General features: G+C 55.6%; 2 protein-coding genes across 2 annotated transcripts; both read right to left on the reverse strand.

Moving 5' to 3' along the window:
• Nppa (natriuretic peptide A) lies at positions 1-2,245 on the reverse strand. The gene is made up of 3 exons (XM_048352072.1): positions 2,126-2,245; positions 1,668-1,994; positions 1-81 (listed from the first exon to the last, which is right to left on the reverse strand). The coding sequence occupies exons 1-3, from the start codon at positions 2,243-2,245 to the stop codon at positions 1-3; spliced, it is 528 nt and encodes a 175-aa protein (XP_048208029.1).
• A 7,111-nt stretch (positions 2,246-9,356) lies between these two features.
• Nppb (natriuretic peptide B) lies at positions 9,357-10,408 on the reverse strand. Its single transcript, XM_048352073.1, has 3 exons — positions 10,295-10,408; positions 9,922-10,165; positions 9,357-9,373 (listed from the first exon to the last, which is right to left on the reverse strand). Exons 1-3 carry the CDS (start codon positions 10,406-10,408, stop codon positions 9,357-9,359), a joined length of 375 nt encoding a protein of 124 aa, XP_048208030.1.
• Positions 10,409-11,223: the final 815 nt, after the last annotated feature.

Consider the following 11,223-nt stretch of genomic DNA (forward strand, 5'->3'; position numbering starts at 1 on the left):
TCACTGAGCAGACCCGGAGGTTCCAGAGGTCGCGGTGAGCGGGTGCCCGCACTTGGGGAGGGTGCCCCTCAGCCCACCATACTGGTAGCCCAAAGTCATCTAAGTCAGTAGCTGTTGGCAGGAAGAGAGTTTTTTCTCCAGTAAGCAAGGACCGTACGTGTTGCCATCTGGAGGAAACTAAATGCTCTTTGGGACCCCGGAGCCCTCTGTGGTTTAGGTTGGGTGAAAGCAGGTTGAGAACTGGAGCTTGAGACCCCCCATCCCCCCCTGCTCCAACCAAGAAGAGAAAGGGAGGAAGAAATGATGGGAAGAAAGAAACTTGAGGGGGACCAAATGTGATCGCGCACAACTATTACCCCAGCACTCGGGAGGATTAGGAGTTCTAGGCCAGGCTGGGCTACACAGCAAGACCTTGTCTCAAGGAAAGAAGGAAAGGGAGAGAAACTAGCAGTCTTTTACTCTCTGAAAAAGGATATGTGGCTTTGATTGTCTTCCCCCCAGGAAGGAAAGAAATCACACCAAATCAGGCCTTTGGCTCTGTCCGTGGTGCTGAAGTTTAATTCACTTTCCAAACGTTTTCAGTAACAGGTGAGGGAGCTACCTTAATGCATGGGGGTGGGAGACGGGGGTGGGAAGCCACAATGAAACCCCTTTCTCCATATTGAGCATAGAACGACGGTGCTGATGAGAAGCTGCGGCCTCTTTGGGGTTCATACGGAGCTGAGGCCGGGCTGTGAGGGGCGCCAGGGCTGTGGGTCTTGCCGGCGGCCCCGGTCTGGCCGCCTTTGTCTCTCTGGCTGTTATCTTCGATACTACAAAGAGAAAGCCATACTTGGTGACTTTATCCTATTGGAGGGGTCGGCTTCCTTAGGCTGCACTACAGCCAGCTACTTCCCCCAGCCCCGAATCCAGCCCGCGGACCCTCAGTTTCCTAAGCTGGGAGAGGAGTTACTTCTTAGTGCTGAAGAGGGAAGTCTTTGTGCATTTCATTTCCATCTGCCAGGATCTTGAATTGAAAGAAGCATGGACTACCAGTCAGCAAAGCAAAAGTGACTTAAACCCTGCATTTTAAACACCCACTAAGGGCACTCTTTTTTTCTTCCTTCCTTGCTTGCTTATTTGCATTCTCCACCCCCCCCCACACACACACACACTCTTTCTTTTTTGTGCCAATCCTGAGGCTTGAGCTCAAGGCCAAGGCATTGTCCTGAGCTTTCTTTTTCTTTTTTGCTTGAGTCCAGCACTCTGTCACTTGAGCCGCAGCTCCACTTCTGGCTTTTTGCTCGTTAATTGGAGATAAGAATCTCACGGACTTTCCTGCCCAAGTTGGCTTCAAACTTCAATCCTCACATTTCAGCCTCCTAGAAGTAGCTATGATTGCAGGTAGGAGCCACCAGCCCTGGCTGCAATATCTTTGCCTGCTTTCTTTCTTTCTTTCTCTCTCTTCTTTCTTTTTCTCCTCTCTCTCTCTCTCATTTTATGTCATATTTCTCAGCAGGCTAGAGCTGAGGATGGTGGAATTATCCTAGGATCTGGGGGACAGCATCAAGCTTCTATGCTGAACCCTTTCTTGAGAAGACCCCACCCCCACCCCCACCCCCTGGCAAAGTCAGATTCTCCACAAACCCACAATTTTCTCCCTCCCGTGCCCCTCCCCCTCCCCTTACCCGGAAGTTGTTGCAGCCCAGCCCGCTCTGGGCCCCGATCCTGTCGATCCGGCCTCCGAAGCAGCTGGATCTCCGCAGGCTCCGCGGGGCCGTCAGCAGTGCCCTCAGCTTGCTCTTCAGGAGGGCAGAGCGATCGGAGGAGTCCCAGGGGCTCCGCCCAAGAGCACCCCCGTCTCTCTGCACTGGGCCCACCTCCCCGGTCCAGGGAGGGACCTCGGGGAGCGTGCTGAGCGCGGCCCCCACTTCTTCATTCTGCTCGCTGAGGACTTGTGGGGCCGCAGCCTCCTCTTCCAACGGCATTTTCTCCTCCAGCTGGTCCAGTAAATTCTTTTTTAAAAAGAAAAAGAATACAGGCAAAGGAAGAGACCTCATTGATCTGGAGGAGACGGAGAGGAAGAGACCCAGAACCAGGACCAGGACCCGATTGCTGCCAGGGTGTCCCCCCTTTCTGGCCCTACCTTGAACTCCATCAGATCTGCGCTGGGCACGGTATTGTACACAGGGTTGGCGCCTGATTGTGGAAGCTGAAGGACCAGGAAGAGGAGGAGGCTCACGGTGATGGTGGAGAAGGAGCCCATGCTGGCTTCGATCGGGGAGCCGTCTGGCGCTGGCTGCCTCTTCTCGCGTCTCTCTGCTTTCTCTCGCTCTGTGTCTTTGCCCGTCACTGTCCCCAGCTGCCCAGTGTCTCCGTTTTTATAGCCCCCCAGCTCTCCGAGAGCGCCCGAGTGCTCGAACCCTCCCCATTCTGTCACTTGCGGCGATAAAGCCCGCCAAGTGAGAGCCAGTAGATGTCCTTTTAAAGTTATCAGTCCAGCAGAGCCTGCCCCAGCCCCTCTGCCTTGAGCAGCCCCCCTGGACCCTCGGTGGCAAGAGCCACATTCTTGCTGATGTCTCTCAAGAGGCCCCCACTTCAAAGGTGTGAGCAGAGCAAAAAAGAGTCCTTGATTATCAGCCCACCGGGCCCTCGGGATTCTTTCTCCTTGGCAACGGGCGACCCACGCAGGGAGGCAGAGGGTGACTGCTGGCCGGCGCCCAGCTCCCCCAGTCTGATTGCGGCTCAGCTGTCAGGGGTTCCAAATAAGGGCGGGGAGAGGAGGAAACGGCAGGAAGCCCGCGAGGGAGCGTGCCGTGCTCCAGCTGGCTTCACACCTGATTCATCAGCCTCGTGGGAGGACCTCGGCCCCAGACAGACGCCCTCAAATGCCTGGCCACCCTGTGCTGACCCCAGGTCAGGTGCAAGGCCCTCATCTCTGAGAGCATGAAGTCAGCCACTGGTGAGGAGCCCAGGAATGCAGCTCCCAAATAGAAACGGCAAGGAAAGTGCTTCTCAGAGCTCTTCCGGCCTCCCCTGCCCCTCCACGCCCCCCAAAGTGCTGAGGAGATGGGCGGGGCCCAAGCAGCCATTGTTATCTCTTGGCCTGCATGCCTAACAGCCCTGATAGAGGCAGGGAAGCAGGGAGGGGACAGGAGGCACGCACAGTTTACCTTAATGTCTGTGTGTGTGTGTCACGCGCGCCCCTGCCCCCCCCCCCCCCCCGCCAGTCCTGGGGCTTGAACTTTGAACTCAGGGCCTCACACTCTCACTTGGCTTTTTTGCTCGGCACTTCCACCACTTGAGCCACAGCTCCACTTCCAGCTTTTCGATGGTTAATTCGAGTTAAAGAGTATCACGGGCTTTCCTGCCTGGGCTGGCTTTGAACAGAGATCCTCAGATCTCAGCTTCCTTAGTAGCTAGGATGACAGGGATGAACCACCGGTACCTGACCACATTATTTTTTGCCACTCCTGGGGACTGAACTCAGGGCCTGGGCACTGTCCCTGGCTTCTTTTTGCTCAAGGCTAACACTCTGCCACTTGAGCCACAGCGCCACTTCTGGCCATTTTCTATATATGTGGGGCTGGAGAATGGAACCCAGGGCTTCATGTATACGAGGGGAGCACTCTACCACTAGGCCATATTCTCAGCCCCCAGATGTATATATATATATATTTTATTTTTTTTATTTTTTTTTTTGCCAGTCCTGGGCCTTGGACTCAGGGCCTGAGCACTGTCCCTGGCTTCTTTTTGCTCAAGGCTAGCACTCTGCCACCTGAGCCACAGCGCCACTTCTGGCCGTTTTCCATATATGTGGTGCTGGGGAATTGAACTGAGGGCTTCATGTATACGAGGCAAGCGCTCTACCACTAGGCCATATCCCCAGCCCCCAGATGTATATTCTTTTTTTTTTTTTCTTTTGGCCAGTCCTGGGGCTTGGACTCAGGGCCTGAGCACTGTCCCTGGCTTCTTTTTGCTCAAGGCTAGCACTCTGCCACTTGAGCCACAGTGCCACTTCTGGCCGTTTTCTGTATATGTGGTGCTGGGGAATCGAACCGAGGGCTTCATGTATACGAGGCAAGCGCTCTTGCCACTAGGCCATATCCCCAGCCCCCAGATGTATATTCTTAACCCTCTCCATGCATACTACTACCTCTGTGCCCTGTGGTGCACCCTCGTTTAGAAACGCCATCTCTTAGATGCTGCCCCCTGCCCTGCACCTGTAGCTCTGCATTCTGGACAAGTCTGTGTGTGTTTGTCTCTCCTTTGAATCTCCAGAAAAGTCCTACATCTACTCTCCATGATCTGCTTCCACACCAGCCCCATGGTAATCTAGGCTGGGAAGGCTCAGATGTGTGCTGAAAGGCTATTTATTTGATCCTGGCTAGCTCTGCTTCTCAATGGGCTGGCCCTGTTTACCAGCTGGAGAACACGTGACACATAGCCACAGGCAGAAAACCGGGCTGTCAGAAAAGCTGTCCTGGGGGAGATATGCTAAGATGGAAGGAAGCTGGGCCCTGCTGGTTCATGCTTGAAATTCTAGCTACCCAGGAGGCTAAGATCACAGTTCAAAGCCAGCCCAGGCAAGAAAGTTCACGAGAGTCTTAGCTCCAATCAACCACCAAATTGCCAGAAAGTGGAGCTGGGGTCCAAGTGGTAGAGTGCCAAAATCTCAAGGACAGTACCCAGGCCTTGAGTTCAAGCCTCAGGACCGGTGTGCATGTGCACACACACACACACACACACACACACACACACACACACTAGGAGGAAAAGAGAGCCCTCATCAAGCTTAGCCAAACTGAACTGGGAATCAGAAATTGATGAATTCTAAGTAGGAACTATGGGGCCCCAACTCCATCCTAGCGGATGAGCCTCTGGGATGTGCGCACAGCTTAATTGTCAGCTTCAGGGTTATTATTAGCCGAGATGATTGGGCTTGCAGCTCGCCGGGGCCACTGAGCTCCTCGCTGCGTGCGTGCGTCACACAAGCTGTCTCCTGGAGATGGCCTTTGGGACCTGCCTTTGATGCAAAGACTTCCTTCCGGAAAGGCATGGGCCAGGCGGCCACCGGCTGGGGCTCAGCGCTGCCCGGTCCTAACCCGCATCTGAAGTCCACAGGTGGTGCCCTGGCAGGGCGGAAGCCCCACCCAAGTTTCCAGAAACACGATCCCAGAACCCACCCCACTTTCTCTTATTAATTAAAGTCAACTTTGAGCCGGGTGCCAGTGGCTCACACTGGTAATCCTAGCTACTTCAGGAGGCTGAGATCTGAGAACCGCAATTGGAAGCAAGCTAGGGCAGACAAATCGAAGCTAATTGGAGAATCTTCAATTACCCAGCAAAATGCCCAACTAGAGGTTTTGCTCAAGCAGTAGAGCACCAGTTGTGAGCAAGCAAACCAAGCAAGTTCAAACCCTGGCACAGTCACACACACACACACACACACACACACACACACACACTATCAAGGATCATCAGTGGGTCTTCCTCCTTAGCCTCCTCTGCCCCCCCCTCCACTCCCCCCCCTCCTTCTCAAGTGTCCCCTGCTGTGCTTTGCTGCTGGGGACCTCACAGGAATGACTAGTGAACTAGTGCCCTTCTGGGCCGGAAGCCTTCCCGGAGTGGGAAGTGCAGGGCCAGGGGTGGGAGCCAGCGTTGGGGGGGGGGCAGGGTGACGTGGTACCAGCCTGGGTGGTCCAGCCCAGGAGGACTGGAGGCCTGAGTCACGAAGGGAGGGGAGGCCCGGAGAAGTTTAATCACTCGGGAGTGGCTTTGTTTAGGTTTTCTTGTGCCTGAGACAGAAACGCCAGGAGCAATGGTTTCTTTTGGAGACCATCCCAGGAAATGTCAGGGTGAGTGGAGAAGGGGATACAGGGCAAGGAGAAATGAGGGGCTGCCGTGGGCACCCCAGGAGGGGGAAGCCAGGGCCACCGGTGACCCCGGGCACCTGGGACATTCACACCCGCTCCTGCCAGGTGCTGGGTGGTGTCGGCCCCCACCCAGCACTTCCGGCCTGCTAGGGGAGGGCGTGTGGACAGGTGAGCAGGCCCCAGACCAAGGCTGGGGGCACTGAAGACGTGAGGTGAGAGCCCACAAACCCGGCAATGTCCAAGACAGGAGAGCGGGGAGCAGGAGAGCAGAAACCCGAGTTCGAGAACAGCTAGGAAGCCAAGGACTGCTGTCTCTCCCTGTAGTGGCAGCTACGAGACGCATCTCTGATTAACCGGCAAACAAAAGCTCAACGTGGAGGTGCACCTCAAGTGGTAGAGCTCCAGCCTTGAAGGAAAAAGCTGAGGGAGAGCACACAGGCCCTGAGTTCAAGTCCCATTCAAGCCCCTCCCCACCCCAACAGACTTGTGACACGTTTGCTGTTTGGAGATGGGAGGGGCACTGTCTTCGTCACCCCGAAACGTTGAGCTGAATGACATCGCTCGCAAATCTAATTTCCCAACTTGAAAAAGGCCGTGTCTATCCAGGCTCCGCCTCGCGCTAACCACTGGCAAACCCCTCTTCGTCTCTGCTTCATCTCTGTTACCTTGGCTTCCCCGTGTGGACGAGCAATGAGATTTGTTGATGTTGTTGTTTTGTTTTTGTGCCAGCACTGGGGCTTGAACTCAGGGCCTGAGCACTGTTCCTCTTAGTTTTTTCACTCAAGGCTAGCACTCTACCACTTGAGCCACACAGCTCCTCTCCCAACTTTTTTGGCGGTTAATGGGAAATAAGAGTCTCGCGAACTTTCCTGCCTGGTTGGCTTTGAACCCCAATCCTCGGATCTCAGCCTCCTGGGTAGCTGGGATTCCAGGCGCGAGCACTGGCGCCTGGTTTATGACGAGGTTCTTATTAGATTTGTTATAAGGACTATCACGGCTGTTGGAACTGAGCCTCTACATTCTTCCTCATTCACTGTTCTAACTGCACATTGCCTTCCCAGGTCAGAAACATGAAGCAAAGATGACTCACAATCTCTTGGAAAATAAACTGCTCCTAAAATCTCATTTTAAAAAACAAATCTTTCCAGGCGTGGCAGCTCCTGTCTGTAATCCTAAGTATTCAGGAGGTGGAGATGGGAACGGACAGGGTCAGGGTTTAAGGCCAGGAGGGCAGAAACCCAACCCTCCATTCTGCCTCAACCGCTGGAGGCGACACGACCCACCTGTCCTAAGGGGAGCGCGGACCTAGGCCGCTAGCAGTCCAGGCTGGCCTGGCGTGCACCCACGCAGACCTGATTTGAAGAGCTGGGCTGCGGTTCAAGAGGCAGAATGCCTGCCTGACAGGGGTCCTGAGTTCAAACCCTGGGACCAACAATACACACACAAGCCCATGTGCACGCGTGCACACACACACACACACACACTCCTATATATCTTAATTAACCTGATTGGCTAGCCACGATCTCTGGCACACACTGGGTCAGAATGAGGACGACCACAACATGATCTTGGTTCTCTCTCAAACAAATACAGGCTGAGCACAACTGGAAGGCGCTGGGTGCTGGATTCGAGGGGAGGCGCGGGGGGCTCTCTGCTCTTGGTGCAACGCCAGCATGGCATGGCCATCACCACTTGCCTGGCAGAATGGTTCATCTTTCTGGGTCTCCATTTCCTTCCTTCCTTCCTTCCTTCCTTCCTTCCTTCCTTCCTTCCTTCCTTCCTTCTTCTCACTTGATGTTTTTTTGCCCAAGGCTTAGCGCACTACCACTTGAGCCACAGCTCCACTTCTGGCTTTTTAGTGGTTCATTGGAGAGAAGAAGGCCATAGACTTTTCTGCCCGGGCTGGCTTTGAACCACGATCTTCAGATCTCAGCCTCCTGAGTAGCTGGGATTACAGGTGGGAGCCACTGGTCTGGGTTCTGAAGGCTCCTTTCCCAGACGGAGGAAAGAGGAGGGACTGAGGTTTGAAGCTGGGATTCGGAGCAGGATGGAGAACCAAGGCCCAGAGGAGGGCAAGGGACTGGGGTGGCCCCTCCTCCCACGACATCAAGGCCCATGAACTCACACACACATGCACACACAGCATGCACACTCGCACACGCATGAACGCATGCACACGGCCCGGCCCTGGTCTCCGGCGTTCAAGTTCATCCTTCAGGAATCCAGCCCCAGGGATCATGCCCTCTGGTGTAATTCCAGGCAAGGGAGGACAAGCCGGGGAAAACACCCTAGCTTTCCCTCTGGGGAGAAAGGTGCTGCCTGAGGAAAAGCCTGGCGGGGCCGTGGACCCGCCCTGCAGCCCCGCCCTGCAGCCCCGCCCTCCCCACCGGGCCGTGGACCCGCCCTGCAGCCCCGCCCTCCCCGCCACTACGGTTCCTGAAAATCTTCCAGAAAGCAAACAAAAACCCACAGGTCGTGTGGCTTTCCTTTTTTTTTTTTTTCCTGCTTATTTTTTGTTTCTTTTGTTTACTTTTTGTTCAGGTCCTGAGACTTGAACTCAGGGCCTGGACAGTCCCTGAGCTAGTTTTGCTCAAAACTAACGTTCTACCACTTGAGCCACTGCTCCATTTCCAGCTTTTTTTTTTTTTGGCCAGTCCTGGGGCTTGAACTCAGGGCCTGAGCACTGTCCCTGAGCTCCTTTTGCTCAAGGCTAGCGCTCTACTTCTTAAGCCACAGCGCCACTTCTGGCTTTTTCTGTTTATGTGGTAATGGAGGAATCGAATCGAACCCAGGGCTTCATGCATGCCAGGCAGGCACTCCACCACGAAGCCACGTTCCCAGCCCCTCACTTCCGGCTTTCTGTGGTTCATTGGAGATGAGTCTCACGGGCTTTCCTGCCCAGGCTGGCTTTAAACCACCACTCAGATCTCAGCCTCCTGAGTAGCTAGGATTGCGGGTGTGAGCCACCGGTGCCTCATTTTTTTTCTTTTTCATTTTTAAAATAACAACTCTTTTTGTATGCACAGAGACAGAGCCATTTCAGGAAAAAGAAAGGTTGTGATGCTGACTTTATTTCACTGTGGAAAAGCAATCATCCAGTAGAAAACAGCCGCATAAATACATAAATAAATAAAAATAAATAAATAGGGGGCTGGGGATATAGCCTAGTGGCAAGAGTGCCTGCCTCGGATACACGAGGCCCTAGGTTCGATTCCCCAGCACCACATATACAGAAAACGGCCAGAAGCGGCGCTGTGGCTCAAGTGGCAGAGTGCTAGCCTTGAGCGGGAAGAAGCCAGGGACAGTGCTCAGGCCCTGAGTCCAAGGCCCAGGACTGGCCAAAAAAAAAAAATAAATAAAAAAATAAAAAAAAAAAATAAAAATAAATAAATAGGAAGTCGACTGGGAGGGCAGGGTGTGTGGCCTGGCTCCAGCATGTCAGGAGACGGGGAAGGAGCCTCTCCCGGAGCCGGAAGCCCACGAGTACAGCCACGACGTTGCCTAAGTTGGCTTCAGCACTGTGGAGGGAAAAGAGAGGGGTGAGAAGAGCCTCCGGGGGGAAACTGAGGCAGAAGCTGAGATTCTCATACATCCTTCACCCCAAGCCAAAGGAGGACCTAGGTGTGTGTAAGTGTGTGTGTGTGAGTCCTGGGTCTTGAACTCGGGGCCTTGTGCTCTCCATTCGCTTTTTTCCTCCACTGACACCACACTTCCACTGCTGGTTTGTTTGGTGGTGGTTGTTTCTAGCTCATTGGAGATAAGAGTCCCATGGACTTTCCTGCCTGGGCTGGCTTTGAACCTTGATCCTCAGGTCTCAGCCTCCTGAGTAGCTGGGATGCCAGGCGTGAGCCGCCAGCCTGGGGCCTCAGCCGACCTCGGTGCTCGAGGCTCTGGGATGATGCACTCCCAGGACTTGGGTTTCCTCCTCTGTGAAATGGGATAGGCCACTCCTCAGAGCCCGGGTCCCGGCTGAGGACAGGAAGCTGGGGGGGTGGGGGGGCCTGCTCACTGTTTTCTCCAGGTCTCCCCACCCACAGAGAGGCCTAGGCCTGGCTCCCAGCCTCACCATTGCAGCCCAGGCCTCTGACAGAGCTGATCCGGTCTATCCTCTGCCCGAAGCAGCCTCTTCTGAACACCTTCCGGGAGACTTGCCCCCTCGGGGCCTGGTAGGTGCTTCCGCTGTGCCCCAAGTCGCCGTCCACGGCCTCCCCAGATCCCGACGGGCTTTGGTAGTGTGGAAGCGATTCCGCGGCCGTGGGCTCTGCCTCCATCCCGGAGGACACCTGGCCCCTCACACGATCGAGCAGCTCCTGTGGTAGGTCAGGAAGCTGGGGTCTCAGCCACACACCCTGGGGCTCCCCCCCGCCCGGCGCCCAGTCCTTCAGCTTTTCCCAGTCTCCCCCCAGGCCAGCAGCCCCGCACCGTCCCTCTGGGCTCACCTGGATTTCCCCTGCCTCTGAACCCTGGCCCGAGGCTGCCAGCGGGTGGGGCCGGCCTCCCAGGGGCCACCAGGACCAGAGAAGGAGCAGCAGGATGGCGACGGAGGGCGCCATGGCGGGAGACCTGTGTGTCTGGAGGGCCCTGCCGCGGGAGTCGGGGCCCCGGCTGCTCTCCTGACTTCCCGGGGCGAGCCGTGGCCCTTTTATTGCGGGTCTGGGTGTCGGCCAGCCCTTCCCCGGAGGGGAGGGGGAGTTATCTCTGATTTATCAGCCACATTCCCGCAGGCTGAGCTCAGGCCCTGAGAATGCACCCCTCCAGGCCCGACTGACTGGAGAGGAGCACTGTGGGCCGGGGTGGCGGCTGGGGCGTCAGGCCATGTATAGAAGTGGGCTGGGCTGGGCTGGGGGGGGCCCCACCGACAGGGCTCCTCCATCTCTTGCTGCTTCCCTTCTGGCAGAAATCTGGAGGCCTTTCTGTGGCACGGTTCCCCTGTCCTCACCCCAACTGTAGTTGGAGGTGGCAGGGAGCACCCCGGGGTTCCCCAGACCCAACGTGGGGTGCAAGGGGGTTACTCATCCACAACAGCCCCAGCCAGTGACCCCCATCTTCCATCTGTCTCCCCTCCCAGGGACTTTTGTTTTGTTGTTTTCTTTTCGGTTGGCCATGGGGCTTGAACTCAGGGCCTGGGCACAGTCCCTGAGTTCTTTAGGCTCAAGGCTAGCGCTCTACCAACTGGGAGCCACGGTGCCGTTTCCAGTTTTCTGGTGGTTAATTGAAGGTAAGAGTCTCACCGACTTTCCTGCCCGAGCTGGCATTGAACCACAGTCCTCAGATCTCAGCCTCCTGAGTAGCCACTGGCACCAGGCCCCTGGAGAGTTTCCCAGAGCCCCCCTCACTCAGCCTGGGCCTGGTTACCTTGTACCCCGCG

Source organism: Perognathus longimembris, chromosome 7 (assembly GCF_023159225.1).
Source record: "Perognathus longimembris pacificus isolate PPM17 chromosome 7, ASM2315922v1, whole genome shotgun sequence".
NCBI classification, from domain to species: domain Eukaryota; kingdom Metazoa; phylum Chordata; class Mammalia; order Rodentia; family Heteromyidae; genus Perognathus; species Perognathus longimembris.

Excerpts from the sequence above, each read along its gene's own strand:
- Nppa (XM_048352072.1), bottom strand. The coding sequence starts at position 2,245 with ATGGGCTCCTTCTCCACCATCACCGTGAGCCTCCTCCTCTTCCTGGTC. Across the intron at positions 1,995-2,125 it reads CAGATCTGATGGAGTTCAAG|AATTTACTGGACCAGCTGGA; the intron begins GTAGGGCCAGAA and ends TTTTTAAAAAAG. Across the intron at positions 82-1,667 it reads TGGGCTGCAACAACTTCCGG|TATGGTGGGCTGAGGGGCAC; the intron begins GTAAGGGGAGGG and ends TTGGGCTACCAG.
- Nppb (XM_048352073.1), bottom strand. The coding sequence starts at position 10,408 with ATGGCGCCCTCCGTCGCCATCCTGCTGCTCCTTCTCTGGTCCTGGTGG. Across the intron at positions 10,166-10,294 it reads CAGAGGCAGGGGAAATCCAG|GAGCTGCTCGATCGTGTGAG; the intron begins GTGAGCCCAGAG and ends GACCTACCACAG.